Source organism: Leopardus geoffroyi, chromosome A2 (genome assembly GCF_018350155.1).
Source record: "Leopardus geoffroyi isolate Oge1 chromosome A2, O.geoffroyi_Oge1_pat1.0, whole genome shotgun sequence".
In the NCBI taxonomy this organism is placed as follows: domain Eukaryota; kingdom Metazoa; phylum Chordata; class Mammalia; order Carnivora; family Felidae; genus Leopardus; species Leopardus geoffroyi.
The window spans coordinates 107919927-107945255 of NC_059331.1; the positions used below are offsets into that span (position 1 = coordinate 107919927).

Below are 25329 nucleotides of genomic sequence, written 5' to 3' on the forward strand. Positions count from 1 at the left end.
GCTAATAAAAACGTGCCGCCAGTGAAAAAAACATGCTTACCTTGCTAATCTGCAAAAGAGGTGAACACATATCAATTGAATCATTAACTTAAAGTTAGTAACAAATGTTGAGGAGTAATTGGTGGGCTGAGAAATTTGGTGTAGGATTTTTTAAGAGATAAAAAAAACCTAAAAAGACATTATAAAATATCAAAAAACTGCTGCTATAGACCTTGAACTTATATTATTAAGATGTTTCAACCAGGAATCAGGGCTCCATATTGTTTATACCACTCATTCAATAACCAATTCCTGACCATACAGTCAAGGAAAAGGAAAAAAAAATACCTCAACAAAAATAGGTATCTTAAGTTCCTCATTTTATATTTCCTGGAATGTGATAAAGAAGATATTCACAGCCATTGTGCAATAAGTGATTCTGAACCTCACCTGTTCTTCTTTGAGGACATTAGCATGAGAAAATGGGTCTCATAATTTTTTAAGAAGGAAATTGTTATTGAAAAAAAAACAAAAACAAGATTATATTATTTTTGAAAAACTAATGATTTTGGGGGCACCTGCGTGGCTCAGTTGGTTAAGCACCCAACTCTTGATTTTGGCTCAGGTCATGATCTTGTGGTTGTAGGATCAAGCCCCACATCAGGCTCCACACTGAGCATGGAACCTGCTTACAGTTCTCTCTCTTTCTCCCCCTCTTTCTCTCTGCTCCCCCCTACCACTTGTGCTCTCTTTCTCAAAATAAATAAATAAACATTAAAAAAGACTAATGATTTTCTTTAAGTAAAAGTTTATAATTTTACAACAGGTGACGTGGTGTGGAATTATCCTGGGATATAAAATGAGAGCTTAAAAACTGAAAAGTCTCAAAGCCCATCAGTCAGAAAAAATTAAGCAATTTTATGGGCAGAACAACTGCATTAATTTGTTTAAAGTATCAGCATTTTGATAGTTAATGGGTTTAATAGGATCTATTCCATGACAAGAATGTAACCTTTAATTTCCACTTAGCAAGTTGGGGGAAATTTTAAAGCAAAGTGATTCAGGCTGGTTTATTAAGATACACAAAACTTCAAAGGCTTTAAAGAGCAGGTGTACTTAAGAGAACTACAGTAGTTCAAATCATCCTTGATTTCTAGTGAGTAATTGGCATATGAAGGACTGGATGAGTTGATCTAGGTAAAGCCTTGCTCAGCATGCTAGATAGTTTGGAATTAAAATATTATACTGCATTTTCGCAAGTGGATTCAGGAAGCAGAATGAAGAATGTACGGGAGGCAATTCAGTAAGGATGCCATTAGGACAATCCTGGAGAACAATTTGTGATAGTGGCATGTGAGGCCGTTACGGCTAGGCTGAAGAAAAGGAAAAGGATTAAGAATATTAGAATAGGCTGCCCAATGACCAACCTGCTATTCAAGATGAAGCAATGATAATTCTAAGGTTTCTGTCTTAGGAAAGTTGGGATATGAATGTTCTAGTCACCAAGATAAGATAAATACGAGAAGGCCTATTTCGGGATTTGGAAAAGGGGTAAGAATGATGAGTTCAGTGCACAAGCTCTGGAGTGACACTCTTGGGTTCCAGTTCTGGTTTGCCACTTCGTTGCCATGTGACATAGGAAATTTACTTAAACACTGTTTCCCAATTTCCTCACATACAAAATGGAGAAAGTTATACTACTGATCTCACGGTGTCACTATGAGGATTAAACAAACTCATACATGTCATTACCAGTAACCACAATCCCTTCATAATCTCCATTTGTGACCCCACTCGCTCCCACAACCTCACACCAGTAACCTTGACTTCAACAATCTTTGATTCAATTATGATCCATAAGATATTCTTCCTAACACCCATTACTGTGCCTCACTCTTCATGTTCTTACTTCCCTTACCTCCCAGCTTAACTTCCACGACCAATCCTTATAAGCATTCCATTGCATATGGTCTCAATTCCTTGGTTACTCTCTATTTGGATCGTATTTAGCAAAACAGTCTTGTTAAGGCTAAGTTATACCTATTCTACTCCTGGAGCTAGATTGAAACTAAAGAAATATGACTGAATGTGACCAGAGAAGTATACTCATCCAAGTTTACTGGTCTTACTCTAAATCTATGATGATTAACAAGTGGCTGCTCATTGTTCCCTGCCAATCAAATGGCATTTCCTTGATCCATTAAGCTCCCACATTTCTAGGTGCCTGTTGTGTAACTTCTTCCCAATCCACAAACTTCTCATACAGTTTATACCTTCCTTGCTCTCAGCAACGACCCAGCTTCCTATTTCTCTGAGAAGAGAGAAGTGTCACATATGTTTTCATTCACTGCTTCCCCTTCACCAGTTTGATTGTTCTTTTTAAAATATAAATCATATTTCTGGTCAAAAATCCTCTAATGGCTTCCAACCTCACTTGAAATAAAAACTAAAGATCTTAAAATGGCCTAAATTGCCCCACAGGACATGAAAATTTTTGTGAACCTTGTGAGCTTGTCCTCTACTATTCTTCTTTCTCACTTAGGCCCAGCCACTAATCTTGATGCCCTTCAGATATGACCATTTTCTCCTGCCTCTAAGCCTTTCCTCGTTCTTCCTTGGTGACTCCTCTGTGAGATTCCATCCCCAGTAAGCCACCTGGGTGACTCCCTCACATTCTTCAACTCTTCATTCAACTATCCCCTTACTGAACTCTTTCTTGACCACCCCTTTCGTAACTGCAGCACCAACATTTCTTCTCTTTTTTTCCTGCTTCAGTTTTGTCTTTTACATTTAACATACAACCAGGTAGGAAATAATTTTCTCATTTCATTGTTTATTGCTGGAATGAAAACCCCCACAAAAGCAAAGATTTAATTTAGCTTTTACTGTTTTACCCCCCTGCCTATAATACTATGTGGCATCAACTAGACACTCAATAAATACTTATTGAATTAATGAATTAACCTGTTTAGCATAGTAGCTGGTATGGTATATATGTTCAATATATATGAATTATCATTATTACATTAAATAATAATAATATATTGGGCATGTAAAACAACATGGGACCTTCAGGTTGCAGCCTCATAGATTTGAGATGCAAACCTATGGATGGAGGATGAACTGTATATAAATTAACATGGTAATGAAGGCAACTAAATAAACAAGATCCCACTGGGAAGAATGTTAAGAGTGAAAAGCTGTGACATATGACGGTTGAGCACGGGATGCACCAACACGGAGCAGGAGGAAGTTATGAAAGCCAGGAAGGATAAAAAAGGAAGTCTCCAGGGAAACCAGGAGAAGAAAGACCAGGAGAATGTGGTATAATGGAAGTCAGTGAACGGTAGGCATTCGTGAAGGATGAAGAGGTCAATAGCGCCCACGTATTTCAGAGTAGAGAGTACCAAGGAAATGAGAAAATGGTAAATGTTGAGATACAACTGATGATTAAAACTGTAGGAAGATTTCATGACTGAAATTAAATCTTCAGAATCAAGAGTATCTAAAAAAAAAAAAAAAAAAACAACGAAATAATGAGAGGGCTTGTAAGATTGCTAAAAGACAAGAATATTTGTGTAACACATGTTCTTTACCTTTGATTCTCTCAAAGAAAGAAAAGATAGAGGGTAAAAAGAATACATCTCATGTTTAACTTTATGTGACCAGAGGCTGATATAAGTGGACCAAAGAAGTAGTCCACAGGTTCAATAAATCGAATGGGTTTTACATAGGTAGCTAGAAGGTAGGATGACATAATGAATTTCTTCTCAGAATTAAAATCTGAGATCTGCAACAAAACCAGTAAAATTACTACACTTTTTAAAAAGGATGAAAACATGAAAAAATTCTACAAGTCCTGTCTCTTTAAGATAACACTCTAAAAGAATAAAATGACACCCCAATTCATCTAAAAATGTAAAGTATATTTATATGGCATTCATTATTTTTAATTAATCTTATTTGCTACAGGATGTCTAATAAATCACACACAAAGAAAGGAAATTGAGAATCGGTTATTGCTATCCTCAGCAAGGTGGAGGTATTTTCTTTTGTTCTATATTGTAGTTTGAGAAAATTAGGAGTTTTAAATAATTTTTTTAAATAAAGACATTTAAAATACAACCAGTATTTTACAGATAATTACAAAATGAATCATAAGTGGGTGCAAATTGAGTAATTTGATTAGTTTCTAGATTGACCTTTACAAAAGTATTTGTCTAACATTTTTTAGTTGTTGTATTTTTATTATATCAAGCTGAAGTTCCAGCCACTTAATTTCCATAGTTTTTAAAAAAATACAGATTGCATTATATACAAAAAAAAATAGTTTGTTTTGTAAAATAAGCGTTAAACTTTAGACACAATTTGGATTTTGAAATGTAAAATGAATATTATCTTTAAATATCTGCTTCTCTATCAAGGTTTGCTTTTTTTCTGGGTTACCTCACTTAACACATTTTCCACTTGCACATTTATTTAATTAAGTATTTTGCAGATAGTTAAATTTATTGTTCACTAATAAAAAATAAAATACACCTAATGGCAGTGCATAACTTTCTTCAGGGTATGTGTCCTCATCCTAGGTAGCCTCTGACCTAGATAAGAGAACTCAACGTTGCAGATATATAATGTGCATCCCCAGCAAAATTGCCCATAAGAATAACTTCATTATTCTGGGAAGCTAGATCTATAAAACATGTAAAATGTAGAAGTGTTCTGCCTATACAATTTCTGGTAAGTACAGCATGACTAAGTGATAAAGCCTTAGTCAGCTTCAGTTAGGGCATACCTTACTAAAACGTTTATTGTGCCATGAAGAGAAAAGGAAATATAGTGGGCAAAGGTGTCTACTCCGCAGTAATGAGGTCTTTTAGATCTATAGAGCTCTGCCTTGATCAATGGAAAATTAGCTCTGGAAGCATTTAGTGGTATAGTGTACCAGTCAGTCATAGAGACCCCAAGTTATAGCAGGATGATGAGAAGGAAAAACTCACCAGTACTACTGGACAGATTGTTGTGGGTGGTAAAATATGGTCCTTCAGAGGTCCGCAGTCACATTCAGGTTTGAGATGAGAAGCACATTTATTATGCAGCTAGGAAAGTAGAAAGAGGACATTATCAACTCTGGCATGACAAGTGCAAACGTACAGCAGGTATTTCAACTGAGATACAGCAAATACACTAACAATACATCAAAGGAATTACAAGAACAATTAAGATGACCATAAAGCGATTCATATTACATTTGCTTTTATACATCTACCTTAAATAAACCATTTAGCAACTTCTGTGACCCAGCCTATATATTTTCCAATTCTCAGAAATAATTGTATTCAAAATATACTTTAGGCTTTACACCAATAAACACCTGATTTCTTTGACAAACACAAATTGTTGTCTAGTACGGTCCTTCCTTTGCTTATCTGTTAGCATAATCTTGAAACCACTGTGTGCTGTGGATGCTTTTTTTTTTTTTTTTTTGACCCTCCTGTTTTCTCAAAGTCATTCCAAAGTGCACAGCTCAGTATGGGGCATAATTGATCCCATCATTAGTTTTAACTTTGTAATTCAATATGTAAATGTAACCAGAGATTCATCTCAGTAGGAGCAGGATATAAATATAAGAAGATGATTATGATGATAAAAATTTATCTTTATATTGTATCTATCAGCTCTACATTAAGTTAGTGTATAATCACATAATGTGTTATTTACTTTTCAACATGTATGAAACGAAAGTGGTATTTTTATACCATCTTGGTCACAGGTTTAAATTAAGGTTATAACCTAGTGCATTAAATAGTGATTTTTAAAACTGAGGTGGTAGTTATCATTGGAATCATACAAATTTGCTAAAGGCATCTAGGGATTTCTCCCTCTCCCGCACCATACAAAGTTAATATAAAATTATTAAAATATAAAATTTAACATAAAATATTAATACTTTAGAACAATTATACATGTTAATAAAGCAACATGCCTAGTTCAAAAGAAAAGCAGAGCTGCATCACTTTTTCAGTTTTGGACCAAAAGTCACTCCATTTAAGTCATGGCTGCATTCATTTCAAAAACAAACTTACCTTTGTAAGCAGTTAATTAGCAATAAAACATAAACAACTAAAGAGTATTGATTTACAGTCGGTGACAGAAATCTACTGAAGGTGTATTTCTGTTGCCCTTGAATCTAAAATATCTGTCATACTACCTCCTTGCCTGACTTAAGACTACTTGGACTGTAATTACTGCACATCAGGCCACATTATATGAAATGAAAGACCCTTTATACATTCATCCATCATTAGCAGCTCTGCTTCTCAGTGACATGTAAACCCCTTCCCAAAAAGTGGCTTAATCTTCTTAACAAGCATTGCGGATCTTTGTCAAAAAGTAAGAGATGTTGAAGATAAAGAAGGTCAAGCTACATGTAAAATAGAACTAAATAAATGGGTATTCTAATTTGGCAAATGAAAATGCATAGTTACTTCAAATTAGAACTAGTGACTGGTGAAATATATTATTAAGTTATTGGACTTAGTCAATTTCCTTGGAATAAATCATGGCCCTGGAATTTTGGATGTGGACTTAATGGACAATGGTTTCCTCAAAAGATGTGTTGAAGTCCTAATTCTTGATACCTGTGAATGTGAGCTTATTTGGAGAGATCTCTGTAGATGTATTCAAGGTCAGATGAAGTTTAATGGAGTAAGAGTAGACTTAATCCAATAACTGGTGACTTCATAAGGAGAGAAAAATCTGGACATAGAGGGACAGCGATGGAGGGAAGAGGCCATGTGGCAAGAGAGGTAGAAATTTGGTGATGCAGTTATAAGCCGAGGAACACCAAGGATGGAAGGCAATCACCAGAAGCTAGGAAGAGGCAAGAAAGCATTCTCCCAAACAGCCTTCACAGGGAGTATTACTCTGCTGACATCTTGATTTCAAATTTCTAGCCTCTATGAGAGAATAAATTTCTGTTGTTTTATGCTACTCATTTTGTGGCATTTTGTCATGGCAGTCTTAGGAAACTAATATATCCATCACTATGAAAACTGAACCCAAACCAAACACAAACGATGAGTCTTAACGCTCATGTGTTAGTAGGGTCTCACAGCAAAAAACCTCTTGTGTTTTGATCCTGTACAACCTCTTTAAAACTGAGAATGCAGACTCTCAGAAGCCTCTATTTTGTAGAGATAAGATCTATAATAAAAATCCTTGTGTGTACAGAATGAGAAAGCACTGAATTTTTACTCTTGACTGAAGTTTGTAAAGCCTCACACGTGACTCTGAAGGACAGAGGGGCAGGGCACTCCTAATCTCTTGCCAGCACTGACCACAGATGTGCTATCTGAAGGCCTCAGCCCCCTCCATACCTGCATTCCATGTGCTTCCAACAATTTGCAACTGATCTGGTAAAGGACAAGTGAGCTTTCTGTATAATTATTTGAGCGTTACCAGATGTAAGAAGAGATGGCAAACCTAAACTTAATGACACCTTTTTTCTTTCTTTTTCCTTTTCTTTCTTTCTTTCTTTCTTTCTTTCTTTGTTTCTTTCTTTGTTTCTTTCTTTCTCTCTCTCTTTCTCTCTCTCTCTCTTTCTTTCTTTCTTACCTGTTTTCCATCCAAAAAGAAAGAACTAAGGACTCCAGTAGAATCACAGTGATGAGCTCAACAGAATGTATGTACAGGGAATAACTCTTCATATCTGGGGTTGGAGATTTCAGAGTAGAAGTGCTAAATAAAGCTAGTAAGGGTTTTTTTTTTTTCAGTTTGCCTGTCACATGGCTCATATCATTGAGGTTTATCGAGTCAGCTGTGAGGTAGAATCCTGCAGGAACATAGGCCAGTAACAGAGACTATGAGAAAGTTGGTAACTATATGATCGTGAGTGAAACAGGGACACAGAGTACAAGAAAATTCTCCTACCCCAAAAGTCTCTATTAACTAATAATGTGCAATGATGCCTTACACCTTTTTTAAAGACTGGAATCCTACAGCTGCTAAATATATTTGGGTGGCCATAGACACCATGACATTGCATGAAGCCAAAAGTGTCAAAACTGAGGACACCATGTTGGAACTGCTGATCATTCTCATCATTCTAAAAGCTGTAAGTCAAATTTGTACAGCAGATCTAGTTTATTCACTGTATTGCTCGGAGATACACTTGAGGACAAGGGATAAAATGTGAAAGCCAAATATAATAATAATAATACATAGTTCTCAGCACTATTTATCAAGATTAAAAGTGAACATTTTTTTGCTGTGAACCTTAAACTACTCTAAAAATAAAAAGTCTATTAAAAAACAGCAAATGTCCAGAAAATAGGATATGAAAGAATTTAAAATTTCCTTCCTTCCCTTCACACAAAATCTTAGGTTACTGGTAATGTTCTATTTCTTGATCAGATTCTTGTTACATGGAGCGTTCATTTGTGAAAAATTCATTGAGCTCTACCCTTAGGACATTTAAACTCTCCTGCATGTATGTTATTTTTCAATACAATCTTAAAAATGAAAAAAGCGAACATAATCAGCAACAAAAACAATTTGCTTAAACTTGTCACCATGACATTTTACAGACAAGCATATCAGTAAAAGACACAGCTGAGTCCTTTTCAGTGTCAATAAGTTGCTGAAGACTGAAAATTGTCTTAAAGATAACCCAGATCCCAAATCACCAAAAGTGTAAATACAAAAATCCTCATCAAGAATACAAATAAACTAGAGCATTGATGAATCCCAGGTCTTCAATAAAATGGCCAATAGAGCCCAGAGATAGGAAACTGTTACCTTCTTTTAAATGTTTTTATGTGTGCTTATGGTTGTGTTTGCAATTTTTTCTAAGAGTAACGCATAGGTCATTTTATTATATATACAGAAATTCCCATTTGAGTTAAGGGAATCAGACCTTTATCTACAAAATTCATAAAATACGAACCAGCTTTTCCTGGAAGTGAATTAAAGATTTGGAAATAATTTTAGAGTTTATGACAATTTCCAATAGCACCTAATTTACAGCCAGATCTATGTTTATTGGGGAAAGCTGTCTCAAGTTAGGAAGAAAAAGAAAACGTGAGAGTTTGTATGTGTGTGTGAGTGTGTGTGTGTGTGTGTGTGTGTGTATTTACAGGGAAGAGTTGAGAAAAGAGTTGGGGTACTCTATTGAAAAGAAAGCATTGGAATTTAAGAAGTCAAAGGAGGAAAAATAGGAAATATATTTTCATTTTAATTTGGAGGAAAAGAAGAGAAGTAAGTCATTCTTCCAAAGCAAAACTAAGGGACCTGATTTACAAAAACACTGTTGGTTTACACACCCTTTTATCTCTAACATTTTGCAAGTGCAGGTTGCTGCTTTAATGCAAGCTTTTGCTAAAGCATAAATATTCCTGTTGGAAAGGTATTGGAAACCTTTAAACACTACTGCTGGTGGCCTAATATTCTAATAATGTAGTAGCACTCATGATACCAAAAGTAAATAATTCATAGCCACAATATAGGCTTTCTTTAGTCAAGTTCAAATGAAATATATCACCCTCCTATCCTGGGGAGCTCTACCTGACCAGGGACATTTAACTACAATGAGGAGCAAATTACAACTTGTTTTAAATAGAATGTCAAGGAAATAAACTCTCAACAGAAATGAAAACTTATAAATAGTGGGATCTTGGGATCAGAGAATGTAAACAAGAGAAGGAAGAGAGAATCAATGAACATATTTAGTATGACTGATTGAATTATAAAAATGTAATAAAACGGTTTCATAAAAGCTAGAAGATAGTTTACACTATTCCTACTTAGGAGTTTTCTGTTTTTATTTTTTCACGTAAGGTTTGCAACAGGAGATAAAACTCTATTTTCTAAGAGTTTACAATCTACAATCTGCAAAAAGTATCATTTCAAGAAGCCACAAGTGCTGACTAAAAAGGAAGTATTAAAAGGAGTTTTTACCTTTAGTATTTGTGTAAACTTACTTGCATAGTTGATGCAGATTTAGGTATTATAGGATGATCTTTTTAAAATAAAACAGAATTTAGGATGTGCACTTAAAATTCAATATTTAACATTAAGAAGACGAGTATATCAGTGATTAAGTTAACTTATTGAGGACCTTCTCTAACCTCAATACTCTGTTAAGTACTTTAGGTGATTAGGTAGAAGTGTCTATTTTTGACCAGGAGCTCAATCACATTGTAGTCTGGCAGTGTGTACAACTTCAGTACGTAGACCTGAAACCACTGGAGAGCATTTAGTCTTTCATTTTGGTATTGACTCAATGTATAGAAAGTATTTTTAAAAAGGAGAGAGAGAATGATTAGTGTCAAGGGAAATTTCAAGGAAGATATGGAACTTAATTTGGTTTTTGAGGGGCAATTAGAATTCAAGGTGGGTACAGTCAAGGGAATAGAATAAGCAAAATAACAGGTAAGGGGGAAGCATGGCCCTCCCAAGGGACTGCCCACAGCTATGCACGTCTACAGCAGGGGCTGTGTGTAGAAAGGAATAACATATACGTCATGTGCTTGGGTTTGGGGCTGATATTTGAGGAAATGAAAACCAGGTCGGGTAAAAGGAAGTGAGGGCTGCATTTATTATCACAGAACTATTATAGGGTGCTGAAGGTGGCATATGATAACAAACTAGTATTTTCAGAAGATGATTCTGGAGGTGGTTTGCAGCCTGCATTATAGGAAAAGTACCTTCTGTTAGGGAGATAAGCCAAGAGATTCTGACTCTAATCTAGTTGAGAGGTGCTAAGAGTTTGCACTTGGGCTGTGAATGATGGATACAAAAACTCAAATCCGAGAGAGATATTTTAAGGAAAAAATGTCAAGGCTCAGTGATAGGTTGACTATATGAGAGAAAGGTGAAAGACAAGAATAAAAGAAACTGATTTCTAACTTTATTTCCAATGACTGCAAGCATGATGATGCCATGGCTGACAGAAAAGAGAGAGCTGGAATTGGTGCTTTTTGTGAATATAAATAAATCAGCTTAGTCTAGGATTTAGTGAGATTCAGGACCACATGGTTCTGGATGATTTTAGAATATGCAGATACTAGTTTGATTTAGTCTGGGCAACTAGATCCTTCCAGAGGTGAAAGAGAAAGGGCATGAGTAATAATCATGGAGTGCCCTCTGTGAACCAGGGGTTGGATTTTGTGGCCCTATGATATTTTGCCTAGATTTCATTATGGTAATAATTGTCAATTACTGAGCACTTATTATGTGTGAGGTCTTGCCCTAAACACACCTACAGAGATTTTTTTTTTTTTTTACTCATTTAATTCTTACAACAATCCTATAAGGTGCATATCCATTAACTCCATTTTACAAATTAGGAAACTGCCCACAACTTCTTATATATCTAGCCCAAGATTATACAACTGCTATCTTAGTTGTTGGACAGCGACCATGTTAAGAATCTATCTGATCGGCCTTAGAAGACTCAACCCATTTCTAAAAGTAAACATAAAAGAAATAATGGCATTTGGGAAACCTGTGAAATGAAGTTTCATGCTCTTTGTTTCTCTCTGCAATCTATTTCCCACAGACTCCATTCAGGTAAGTCTCCCTAAAACTCAGCATTGATGAGGCCACAACCCATCTCTTTCACAACTTCTGCTAGCTATGTGCTATATTAATAGAACTTTCTGGGAAGCATAGACATAAGAAAGTAGATTCAGTCTGTTTAAAGGCAATGAGTAGTAGTAGGTAAGCACCAGTTAAGAACTGGTATAAAATCAATTTTATACTAAAATCTTTATACAATGGTTCAAGAAGAAACTATAGATTGCAGTAAATATATAAATATTCTGAGGTAAATATATTCTGTTTAACCTAGGTACAGCATCATTAAATTAATAAATATGTCCTTAAAATTGCTCATAATTAAAAATCCAAAAGTGCAGAAAAGGCTGAACTTACTTTTGAGAGGGCTACATATTCTTTTGGATAGATGACAACTTTTTAAAAAAATTTTGGAATTTTGTTTCATAAACCAAATACCCGAATGACCTTTAGAGATCACGGTGTGTGAAAAATAAGGCTGAGGTTCTCCAGAAGCCTCAGGACTTAGCAGAGCTTAGTAAGAGGGCAGCCATTTTTTTTTTTTTTTTTTTTTTACTCTGCCTTTAACCCCTCACTGCTCCTTTATTTCTTAAGTAGAACTAAAGGATTTTTTTTTAATTTTATTTATTTTAGAGAGATAGAGATCAGGGGGAGAGGGGCAAAAGGAGAGAGAGAGAGAATCCCAAGCAGGTTCTATGCTCAACACAGAGCCCTACTCCGGGTCTGATCCCATGACCCTGGGATCACAACCTGAGTCAAAATCAAAAGTGGGACACTCAACCTATTGAGACACCCAAGTGACCCAGAAGTAAAGGATTTGAAGACATTTATAGGTTATATTGTTCCTTGCCATAGTGACAAAGTAATCTTCATATATGCACTGATCTTTACTTAAGATGTCAGGGGTTTATTGTCTGAATTGATTTGGACACGAAATCCTGAGACTTGAAAAGTATATAGTTTCTTCAGAGGGAACACCCTCTTTCCTACAAAACCAAGGCCTAATTTCTTACAAGATTGGGGCCAAGATTCAGATCAAATGTAAATGTGTGACTAATAAGTGGTTGGGGTAGCAATGCAGATTTGTGGAGCCATAGATGAGAGGGACATTAAAACATAAGGAAGAAAGGTAGGGAAACAAAATGGGATATAAAACAAGAAAATAATTTCAAGATTCATGAAATAGAAATAACAGACTATTTCCAATGGTAACTTTGATATGAGTCATTTCCATAGAATGGAAAGGAGAGGACACTTCATGGAGATTAAAAAATGAAAGGAAGAAATGAGCTAAATAAAGAAAATTCCGGAAGCTCAAAAGCTTTTGTATTAGCAATGCATATTTTATATTTTGCAATGCATGTTTAAGATGAGTACACATTTAAAAGATATTAATTTAGGGGCGCCAGGGTGGCGCAGTCGGTTAAGCGTCCGACTTCAGCCAGGTCACGATCTCGCGGTCCGTGAGTTCGAGCCCCGCGTCGGGCTCTGGGCTGATGGCTCAGAGCCTGGAGCCTGTTTCCGACTCTGTGTCTCCCTCTCTCTCTGCCCCTCCCCCATTCATGCTCTGTCTCTCTCTGTCCCAAAAATAAATAAACGTTGAAAAAAAAAATTAAAAAAAAAAAAGATATTAATTTAAATAAATTAAAAAAGAGAAGAAAAACAAACCTAAGACATTACATTTGAAATTTATGAAGAATGAGGAAATAACTTGAAATATAAAGAAGAAATAAATTCTAATATTGTCCCAATTCAGTTTATTTTATTTTTTTTCTATATTAAAAAAATTTTTTTAATGTTTATTTATTTTGGAGAGAGAGACAGAATGCAAGTGGGTTAGGGGAAGAGAGAGAGGGAGACACAGAATCCAGAGCAGGCTCCAAGCTCTGAGCTGTCAGCACAGAGCCAGCCCAACGTGGGGCTCGAACTCACGAGCTGTGAGATGATGACCCGAGCCGAAGTCGGACGCTCAACCGACTAGGCCACCCAGGCACCCCTAATTCAGTTTAAGTCAAGATATAACTAATGAAAGATGCACTATTAAGGGAAAATAATCAAAACAGGCTTCTATAAGATCTGAACCAAAAACTGCATATTTTATAGATGCTTAGCAAACAAAAATTATTATATAATGTGCACAAATTTTCTAAAACGAAATAGTGTGGTCTTCTTAAAACTGAGGATTTAACATGTTTAAGTAATCCATATGAGTAATTTAAATCATTGTTACACATTTTATTATAATAACCAAACACTTCAAAAGTATAAAACTGTCTTTCATAATTGAGGAAATTTCAAATGTAAATGTAATTTAACTGAGTAATAGCTGAAAATGATTGAAGAAAATGTGTTCATTTAAAAAAGTACGTAATTGTATTTTTGAAATGCAAGTCACAGTTTGTTTTTCTCATTATCCTGTGTGTTATGCATATGTGTGCTTAAGAAAAATCATAAATGGTTTGTGGGGTATGGTGATCAGGGGCACTACAGAAAAATGTACTTAACTGGAACAGTGCCCTCTACTGTTTTAGTTGCACAAAAGCAAGAACAATTTCTCCTCTAACAAGAGCACTCATGCATTAGCTGGAAAAACAAAATCAAAATGTTATGTGTGGGAGGGGAAACAATTCCATAAATATTTTTGTACTATGCCATAAAAATGGCATTCTATCTAATTCTCAGAAATCATGTTTTAATGTTTATTTATTTATTTATTTTGAGAGAGAGAAAGAGCACTCACGAGTGTAAGCTGGGGAGGGGCAGAGAGACAGGGAGAGAGAGACAGAGTCCCAAGCAGTCTTTTCACTGTCAGCAGAGAGCCCAGTGTGGGACTTGATCTCACGAATTGTGAGAAATCAAGAGTCGGATGCTTAAATGACTGAGCCACCTAGGCACCCCACTGATTTCCAAAAATTAAGCACAAAAATAGTATCAATATCATCTAAAATCATTTATTCCAGAATTTATTTGAACCAGGTTTTCATAATTATACAAACCAAGTAGAATCCTAAAAGTTCCCAGAAAAGACCAATTTACCTCTTCTTTGTCAACTCTCAGTATCATCATAATGACTAGAGTTTACATCTATAAATATTATATGTAAATGCCACATGTAAAACTGTATCCCTCAAATCATGATATAAGTGAAGAAACAAGGCAACAACATATTGTGAAGAAGCACAAAATAAGTTCTTAGAAGCATCAAGAACTAAAATATTGACCCACTTGCATGTCTACCTAGCCATGTGGTCAACATCAATTTGCTATGTTTCTTGGTCTTAGGATCTTCATTATATAATTAAGTTTTTTTCATCTTTTTACCCTTTTTAAGCCCATAGATTCTGTGATTAAGATACATTTACAACATGTAAAACAGAAATTTCTTCCAAAATAGCACTGGGGATGGAGGGAGAGCGGAGTTCTACACAGACTATACCCAACACACAGTGCCCACCCCTAGCCATGGCTTTTCATTACCTTCCTGGTAACCCCCAGAGCTCCCTGGAACATAGCTGGAATCTACATAATGGTAAATTCTCTAAGAATGTCAGTAGTTCTAAAATTCTGGAGTCTATGAGGACAAATCTGACTCTGACACTTATCCCTTGGAGAGCCACATGGGATAAGAAGCTTCCATGGTTTTATGCTAAGTTAGTCTAAAATTCTGGATCATCATCCAGGATAAAATTCTTGGAGTGTCGTCATTTTGAGTGAATGCTAGAGATTTGTTTTCCGATGTTACTCACTGTGATCTGACACCAAACACAATGCAGTCCTGTCAGACCCTGGTAACATTTAACCGTCTTGTGGCACTTATCACACTTGGTTGGGCAGTTACCTTCAACCCAGTAATGGTGCATGACCTAGAATAAGAAAAGAACATTGTGATTAAGAGGAGGCATACCTCAACATCACCCTAAGAGATCAAGTACAGCTACACACTTACATCAGTGTTCTTCTTGGACTTCACATACGTCTTGATGCAAGAAGGCGGCGCTCTAGCCACACAACGCTCATGCACTGTGTACTTGCAAACTGAAAAGAAACACGTATACACATTCAGAGTTAATGCTGGTCCCGATTGCAATTGTATAGGGAAAGAATGACATTAACAGAACCTCATTCTACATCCACTGCCCCCTAATCAATCCAATCAGCTACATCAAGAAAAAGTCTAAGTTGACTGTTTTTACCATGGAATACAAAAGGCCAATTAGTACAGGAAATATTATGCATGTGAAAAACCAAGACTCCTCTGTCATGGCATAGCAGGAAATGCTTAATTAAATCAGGCTTCACTCAAATTTTTCACAATAATTCCCAGATGACAGAAATATTAAAGACAAATTGATGACTGCCAAATGGCTCGGTGTCATTTGCTAGAAGGAAGAGATCTATATTTTACAAAGTATAGGCATGAGAGCAGCTGGAGGGCATGGAAATAAAAGCCCACGAGTTTATGCTATTTTCTCTATTGATTTATCTAAACCTTAAATGGCTGATTAGTCCATTTCCAGAGAATAGATTTCATCATACATGCCAGGCCTTCAGAATAAGTTTATCCCTCACTTGCCATCATGGCACTGCTTGTCCAAAAGGAACAACCTATTCTAAAAGAGCTCTAAATGTATAAATATATAGAATAAAAACTAAATAAAAAATTACTGTGTAGTCCTCTCAATAAGGCAAAAACAAACCACTACGTAGAATTGGAATGAACAATACTAAATTCACATATTTATATAGTAAAACTGTTTTAAAATATCCACAATTTTTATTTCCTTTGGTGACTTTGAAGACGAAATCACACTTTTTCTTCTTTTCCATATTGGTAACAATGTTGAGTATTACATTTGTCACACTGCTCAGTTAAAATTTGTGAGCAAAATTCTCACTCTCTCTTTGACAGCACTCACAATGAATTATCATTTTGTTTCATATGCTCCCATCAGTAGAATCTACCATGAAAAATCCTTTTCCTTAAAAGTAACAAAGTTTAGGGGCACTTTGTTGGCTCAGTCAGTTAAGCATCAGGCTCTTGACTTCGGCTCAGGTCATGATTTCACAGTTCATGAGTTTAAGAGCCCCGTATCGGGCTCCACACTGACAGTGTGGAGCCTACTTGGGATTCAGTCTGTCTCCTCTCTCTCTTCCTCTCTACCACGCATGCTCTCTTTCTCTCTCAAAACAAATAAGTGAACTTTAAAAAAATAAAGTTTAAAAACAGATTACTTCCTTTGTACATAAAGTATGTTCTAGCATAACTAGCCTCTCAAATGTGGCCACTAGAAACTGCCCTCTGAAGTGACATAAGCCAATTTCACATAACTTTATTAATATCACTTAAACGTGGCATTAAAACATGGTTTTTATGTCAAATGGTACACGTAAGAGGAAGTCAATTCTCAGATATAGTACCAAAGATGCTGCTACCTAAAAATAGTATCGGAAGCCAGCAGGGTTGTATGGAAGCCAAGTAAGAAATTAGATTTAATATACATGCACCAAAAAATGGGATGTGTTTAATAAACTTGACAGTTTCTGGGATACCTGTGTGGCTCAGTTGGTTGAGCATCCAACTCTTGATTTTGGTTCAGGTCATTATCTCGCTGTTAATGGGTTCAAGCCCCATATTGGGCTCTGCACTGACAGCATGGAGCCTGCTTGGGATTCTCTCTCTCCCTCTCTCACTCTGTTTCCCCATCCCTGGTCACATGCTAGCTCTCTCTCTCTGGCTCTCTCTCTCTCAAAAATAAATAAATAAACATAAAAAAGTACTTGACAGTTTTCAGTAACTCCATACATAGCAGAAAAGGAGATGGTTGGACAAATTGTTGGACTAAGAGAATGGCATATTTATTGATTAGGACACACTATTCCTCTGTTTTAACAGGGACAAAAGAAAATGTAAACATTTATCAGGCATAACTATTGTGTATTTAAAAATACTTAGGTGATTTGTTAATAAATTCTTATCTATACTACCAGAAAACTCTAATGGGCAGTACTCACTCAACAGAAAAAAACGGAAATTGTAAGGGTGAGTGTACTGAAACGGACATAATGGCCACAACTCATGAAGTGGCAACCCTTTGGTTCCCAATATCCATTAATCATATATGAAGGTTTTCCTCATGCTAGCATTAAAAATTACTTGCCTGAGCTTTAAGATTAGTTTGTATCCTTAATTGGAATGCAAATTAGTAATCAATTAATTTAATTGTTTTTAAAAGACCTAAAAGAAATGTCTCATGATAGGAAGACAATGTGAATTAAGTGGCTAACTTGGAAAAAAAGGGCAAATATGAGTAAGATAAAAATATGAGAAGCCAGTGGGAATTTTCATAATAGTCCCAGAAGAAATGGGAATCATACATAAATCAAACTACAATGGAAAGAAAATGGCTACTCAATTGGAAAATGTCCTTTGTTCTTTTCCAAGGGGAAGGTTTCTCAAAAGTGAAGAAAGATAAAACCAGAGAGACCTAAACATTTAGGAACATATTGCAAGGAAACATGAATCCTAGGTACAGGAAAGGTCAGAATCATTTCTTAGGTCTCCATCTACAAATAGGACTATTCCATGAAATCAACCTTTCCTCCAGGTGCTGATGTCCAGGCAAAGTAAATATACTCACAGGAACAGCAGAGGCCCTGCTTCCCCACACCAATCAGCATGTTCAGGCAAAGATTGCAGTAGGCAGGTTTGTTAAAGTGTTTGAGTCGCCACACATGCTGTCCGTCATCCTTCACGTTCTGCGCAGGATGCAAAAGAAACAGATTTCACTTAATGAAATAAACAGTGGAATATGCAAGTGCCAATAAAATTCAGAGCTGGACTGAGGCATTTGAAGACAATCTGTTATTTCATCCCTGACTTTCTCCAAGATCGCCCAAGAGTCTAGAAAAACACATGTGCTCTAGTGGAATGAGATCCGCTAACACATCTCGGATACTATAGCAACGCACACATTCTTGTCTAATGTCAACAGTTCAACAGCATGTCCCAAACCATCATAATGACCTGGCAAACCGAGCACTCCCTAAGAAAGGGGACATGCTTGCCTCGCCTTTGAAAATTTTATCCTTAGAACAATTCCAGAAAGAAGTAAATGAATAAATAAAGAGAAAACGCTCTTCTTGAGTGGAAAAGCCTGACAAATACAAACTTGGAAAGAATGTTAACCCTTGCTTAGTAGTAGGAATATTCAAATTTCATGATAGGGGGTCTTAAAGGAGGCAGAGGAATGGGATGGAATGGGGTGGGAAAGAACAATTACTTAAAGGTAAGTTATTGGTGTTATTTTAAGACTTCAGTTGAGGACTACTTACACCTTATAATTTACATTAGTGTATTTTTGTATGTCACAGCTAGCAAAATTTAAAAGATAAACTTTTTTAAGGACTTAATTATATTATCATCGGACTTAATTATATTATTATCTTGTTTATTCTTCTTCCATAAAATATGAGTGATTTTGATCTCATAGAAAGGTGCTAAAATATTAAAACTGTATTATGGTATTTATTTATAACAAGCACTATAGTTATTTGCTATAATAATCTTAAGTTTGAGTTAAATCACATTTTTCATAACAATTATAATTATGATTTATTCTTCTAAGTAAAACTATATAATATCAAAATAGCTATTTCTCTAATAGGTATTTAATTACATCTATATTGTTCAGACTGAAGTAAAATGAAATACTAAGATGCTCCTGAATCTCTTGAATTCCTTACAAGAAGGTCAAGATACTAAATGAAATTATTAAATACCATTACTGTTGTTACTATCATTTTCTGTCCTTGCAGACCGTGTACACCATTCACCAAATTCTATCAAACTCAGATTAATTTTAGACATCACTTATTCAATAGCAACCATTATAGGACATGATTTTTCACGTTAGCCTAGTTATTATATTTTTCAGAACACATTCACCTAATAAAACTTTTTGATCACCTACTGTGTGCTGTGACATGAATACATTTCCATAGTGGTGGGACAATATAAACATGTCCAGATCGTTTCATTTTTCTTTATACTAAAATATTAATAATAATGCCTCCTGACCACCTTTTTTTATTTCCAGTGATGAGATAAACCACCAGATTTAAAATACTTGATTAAATCCATAGTAACTAACTCTTACATTAGAACCAGAAATGTCAAATTTGCATCATAATATGAAACATTAATGAAAATGTTTCCTGGGAGATAATTCTCCATGGGTGTCTTGAATTTCTGCACATTTTGTAAGCAGAAGAACTGTCATTTTTTCCAGGTTATCTTTTTAAAGATATTTGAAAAACAGGTAGCCTTGGACAATAGAGATGGATCTCCCTACAGAGCAGAGGGCAGTTTTACTTACTGTCCAGTATAATAAAAATAATCTCTCTCTTCTAAGAAAAGGTTAAGCAGGTTTGTTTATTGCACATTATAAAAGATTTAGTTTCCCCGAGCCAGGGGATCCAAGCTCTGAGGCTGTGCACAGTGATTCCTTGTGACATGCTCCATCACCTGTGTGAGACTATAGGCCAAGAGAACTGGCTCAAACATGCAGCTCCTACCTCTTGCTGTGCTATAAATAAATGTCCTTTGTTTCTGACCCAGGTGTCTCATGTCCTCTGCCAGCATACATGAAACTTGAACAAGCTAACCTACTAATGTGCAAGTAGGGAACTTCTTAGGCCTTTCACAGTTCTGGACAATGTTTAGTTTTTTTTGTTTTTTGTTTGTTTTGACAAACAAGCTCTCAACAAAAGCAGTTATGCTAAGGGTATTGTGGAGAGGACATCAGAAAACACTGGTGTTTTAATTTTCTTCCACAACTTAAGAAATAGTTTTTATAGTGGTGCCTGAGTGGCTCAGTCGGTTAAGTGCCCAACTCTTGATTTCGGCTCAGGTCATGATCCCATGGTTTCATGAGCTCAAGCCCTGTGTGGTGCTCTGCACTGAGAGTGGAGATTGAGATTCTCTCTCTGCCCCTCATGCTCTCTCTGTCTCTCTCAAAATAAATAAAATAAAATAAGAAATAGTGTTTAGAGTACTTTCTGAATCCAGTTCTAATTTGTTTGAGTCATGAGATTTCTAGTGTTGTTATTATATGAATGGAACATTTTATATATTTGTTTAGCATTGCTATGTTTTTCAAACTGTCTGTATTTTAAAATTTCTATTCATTAAAATAAGAATAAAACATCCTGAGTGAAAAGTTTAAGTGAGGGGGTTGTTAATTTAATAGATATAGATACAGATATAGATATAGATACAGATATAGATACAGATACAGATACAGATATAGATATAGATATAGATATAGATATAGATATAGACACATAGGTATAGATAGGTAGATAGAAATAATACATAGATATAGATAAAATCAGGTTAAACAAACATTCTTAAGTGAAAAGAGGAAAGAAAAAAATATGGAATTTTAATATGTATTACTGTTCTTATAATCCTTGTCATTTTATTTTTAAATGAATGTCCATTACATGTGAATAAGCCTCATCTTGTTGAAGAGCACATATGGACTAAGTTAGCTGGCATTTTCCTTATCAAAAAATAAACAAGTCTGAACGTGGGTGTTCTGTCAATCAGAACACTTAGCCATGTTACAGGCTGTAACTGATGTACAAATCCATTACCCAGACATAAAATACTTTACCAAAAAACAAATTAAATAGCTTTATAGCTCTTAACCGGATACATTGCCAAAATATGCAAAGGATGAAATATGTATGTGACTTCAAGAAAAGAAATTGAAACCAGGAGCCAACTATTTCTCAGCAGTGCAAATTATACTCCAGCCCTCTGTATTTTCATGTCTTGTCTTGTTTGTCTTATTAAACTTAGTGGGGGACAGGGAGAATCTGTCCCTTATTATATTCTATCAGCCAGTAGAGCATGTCCCTAATAGTACTTCTCTTGCAAATAAATATTTATTGTCATAGAAAGGAATTCATCTTTTTAAACAAGAAATGAAGAGAAAAATCCAGAAGGCTTGATTCCCGGCCTACTATGAAAATGTGGATAAGCCATTTCACCTCTCTTCCTATTTTCCTCTCTAATAAAATGGAAACACCTACTTTCCTCTCCCAGGCTGTGGTGTGAGGTTTCATTATACAATACCTGTGAAGTCAATTTAGCTCCTCAGAAGATTGGTGTTATATAAACAGCAAATATTATTACTATCATTGGGTTGAGTTGTAACATCCCAATGTTTTAGCCAAAAGACTTGAGAAGGATGTTTGTAGGTTTACTATACTTTGTTTCATAAAAAATCTGTTCTGTTTTTCATTACCAGACATCACTTTTAGTAGAAATTTCCTCCTGATATTTACAAAACACTGTATTTTATAAGTGAAGTGGTTCAGTTCTGTGAACTGATTATGACAGAGAACTACTTAATGAAACAGAGGCAAGTTCACACAGAGAAAGAGCCCTAAGTACCTCCTCCCTTTTTACTCCCTAGAAGCCAAAAGGAGGTTTCAAAGGCAAGAATGCCCCTTGGAAATTTTTGGAAGCTATTTCATGACCCTAATGATTTCTAAAGTTTTAGTTTTTCCCTAAATGCATCCAAGATCACATATCATGTTCAAGTGAACTAGGGCTACTATAAATAATCTCATTTTTTCAAAAGACCTGAAGGAGAAAATTTACTAATGCCATAGCCAAAATGCCCCTAAACCCCTATACCGGGCCACATCCCTGTCTGTTTCAGCTGACTTCACTTAAGACACTTTTAAGAGCAAATGTTGCAAATTAATTCCAACTCATTAAATAATAATGACCATTCAATTACCTTCCTTTTCTGCTCAAGGTCTCCAAAAAAATATAACAATAGGTAAGAAAATGCTCTTTAAGATAGAAAGATGAGTTACATCAGATCTGGGCAAAGAGAATGCAGAGAGACAGTTTAAAATTCTGAGTAGAGTTGCAATCAACTGCTTATCTCCAGATCCCATTTTTAAAAGCCAGGCTCAGGACCTGCCATTCTTGGGTTCAAATGCAAATCCAAGAGCACATCACAGCACCGAGCTGGCGTCCTTGAACGACCCAACTTGGAATCTCAAGAATTGTTGCATTTATCCAGCTTCATAATTCCTTTCTAGATTGAGCAATGTATAAACAGCAGAACAACAGCTCAACCAAATTAAATTTAAAAAATAGAGTGTGAAGCATTAGTTTTCCAAATATAGCTTAGTCTATTAAGAATGCATCATCTTCGGCTCTCCATTTTACTCAGAAATTTCATCAGGAAATAGACTTCATCAGAAATCAGGAGGCACACCAAGTGGTTACTTTTACTTTGCTGAGTCAGCTGAAAATATGTGTCCTAAGACATTCTGATCAACAGCAAAGTTTAAATGATGTATAGTATTTAAAGTCCAGGATTCTGAGAACACATAAAATGAAATGAAAACATATATCCACTCAAAAGCCATACATGCCAGATGTGGGCACTACAATCCAAGACTAAGAAGTTAAGGTATTCTCTATCTTAAGCCAGGCTCCTACTTAAATGTGTATTTCTGTTTTTATGATAATATGAATTCAGGAATTTTCTTTGAAAAACCTAATAATGATCCAAGATTACAGATTTTAGGAATTGCAGCACTATGAATTATCTTGTTTATCTAAAAAAAAAAAAAAAAAAAAAAAAAGAATAACTGAGTTGAAAGAATATTTGAAAAGGAAAGGGATATTGTTGCTTAGTTTCTTTTCATGTATCTAGAGAGAATGACTGGCTGGCACAAAAATGACCTAGTTAGTTAGTAACAGAGCCAAGGTAAAGATCAATTTGATGAAGTTCACTGCTACCGTACTATCTCTTCATTAGTCCACATGTCTTGTTGGGGTTGTCTAACTGAGCTAAATAAAAAGATATTAGATTCCTTTCTCCTAAATGAGTAAATATAAATTAACACTCTTTCTGTTTCTAATATGACAGATAAGCGACAGAATAAATCATGGGTCAGAAAACTATGGCCTGTGGGTAAAATCTGACTAGCAAGCTGTTTTTGTAAATAAGGTTTTCCTGGAACACAGCTTTGCTCTTTCCTTTACTTAGTTCCTGTGATTATTTCTGTGCCAGCCATATGGTGGAAATGAGCAACTGCAACAAAGACCTTATAAATAAATGACTCTGCTTCAGGTATAATAAAAATCACAAGTGCCACCCAAACTCTCAGTTTTCCTTCAGATGTAACAGACTGTACCATTTCATACTGGGTTTGCTAAGTTTCATGGCCTTCTTCTTTTTTTTTTAATTTTTAATTTTTTTTTACATTTATTCATTTTTGAGAGACAGAGAGAGACAGAGCACAAGCGGGGGAGGGGCAGAGAGAGAGGGAGACACAGAATCTGAAGCAGGCTCCAGGCTCTGAGCTGTCAGCACAGAGCCTGATGCGGGACTCGAACTCAAAAGCTGTGAGATCATGACCTAAGTCGAAGTCAGATGCTTAAGTGACTGAGCCACCCAGGCGCCCCTCATGGACTTCTTATAATAGAAAAGAAATGACTCTTACTCTCTAGCATTTGATATAGAATCAGGTTCTGATAAACTACATTTGTGATTTTGCTGCCAAAACAGATAGTACTTGAAATAGAGTAAATATTTAAAGTCTATTGATGGAGAAAAATAAACTACCATGAAATCACAACTGTTCTGCTTTACATTAGAAGTAAGGATTTCTCTCCCAGGACAATGTTCTTATCTGTGTAATTTGGCTAGTACACCACAGTCACTTTCAAATGCACTGTGGTATTTAACAAGCACTATCAATTAGAATCTACTCCCTGAGCTCATAATTGACAGAAGACAAGAATGTATAGGACAACATAACAAGACTGGCTGCACAATAAATGGCTGGATTCAACCTAAAGCTTCTAGATTTCCAATTTGATTAGCAAAAGGGGGGGGGGGGGGCTTGGGGGGGTGGAAGGGGGAAATGGCATCATGAATCAAATTCTCTACAGGTAATAACATAACACATTAACTGCCTACAGAAAAGGAAATAAATCTCAATTACTAAAAAAAGGCCCTCATCACTCAGTTGTCATTGTGTCATTCCTGCTTTGTATAACACTTTCCATGCTTCGGAATTAAAAAGCTGTTTCTAACAAATAAATGCTCTGCTTTGTGATCATAATTACATGGCTTATACATTTTATTAAAAGACAATTTAAAACATTATTGGCTTATTCTTTTTTAAAAAAGCGAAAGGGATATTACTCTCAGAATTCTTTATAGAGGAACAATTCCATCTCCTATTTAAGTTGATCAGTAAATGTTAAACGATGTAGCCATGCCATCTAGTGGCTTTCACTGGAAACACAACTTTGGAACATAGGTCTGGTTACTACTTTGAAACCCTAAACGGATTTCTCCTGTTAAACTCCAAAAACATCTCATATTACTAAAAACACAAAATATAAATTTAAGAACATGATTATAAAGTATATTAGGTATGTTTAGCCTGATAGAAATTCATGACAAAGAATTTTCATTCAGTTGAAATAAATTTACTGCTACATTAGAAACTGATGAAGTATTGTATTTGTTTAAAATAATCTGAATTAAATCTATCAGGACTTGTGGATTGTATTTACCCACGCTATTTTCACAACCTTATAAATAATATATATATATATATATATATATATATATATATATATATAAAATTATAAAAAATCTAAACAACTGTTTCCTTAGAAGAGCATCATTTCAAAATCTTTATGTAATATTTTAAAAATAGATGACT

General features: G+C 35.4%; 1 protein-coding gene across 10 annotated transcripts in view; it reads right to left on the reverse strand.

The window, feature by feature from the left end:
• Nucleotides 1-25329, reverse strand: part of DGKB (diacylglycerol kinase beta) — a 714685-nt gene that overhangs the window by 488013 nt on the left and 201343 nt on the right. For all 10 annotated transcript variants that reach the window (XM_045494973.1, XM_045494971.1, XM_045494970.1 and 7 more), the window contains 4 exons: nt 18192-18309; nt 15500-15588; nt 15300-15416; nt 4977-5075 (listed from right to left, as the gene is read on the reverse strand). In XM_045494973.1, the coding sequence (XP_045350929.1) occupies nt 4977-5075; nt 15300-15416; nt 15500-15588; nt 18192-18309 (423 nt within the window). The remainder of the gene's footprint in view (nt 1-4976; nt 5076-15299; nt 15417-15499; nt 15589-18191; nt 18310-25329) is intronic.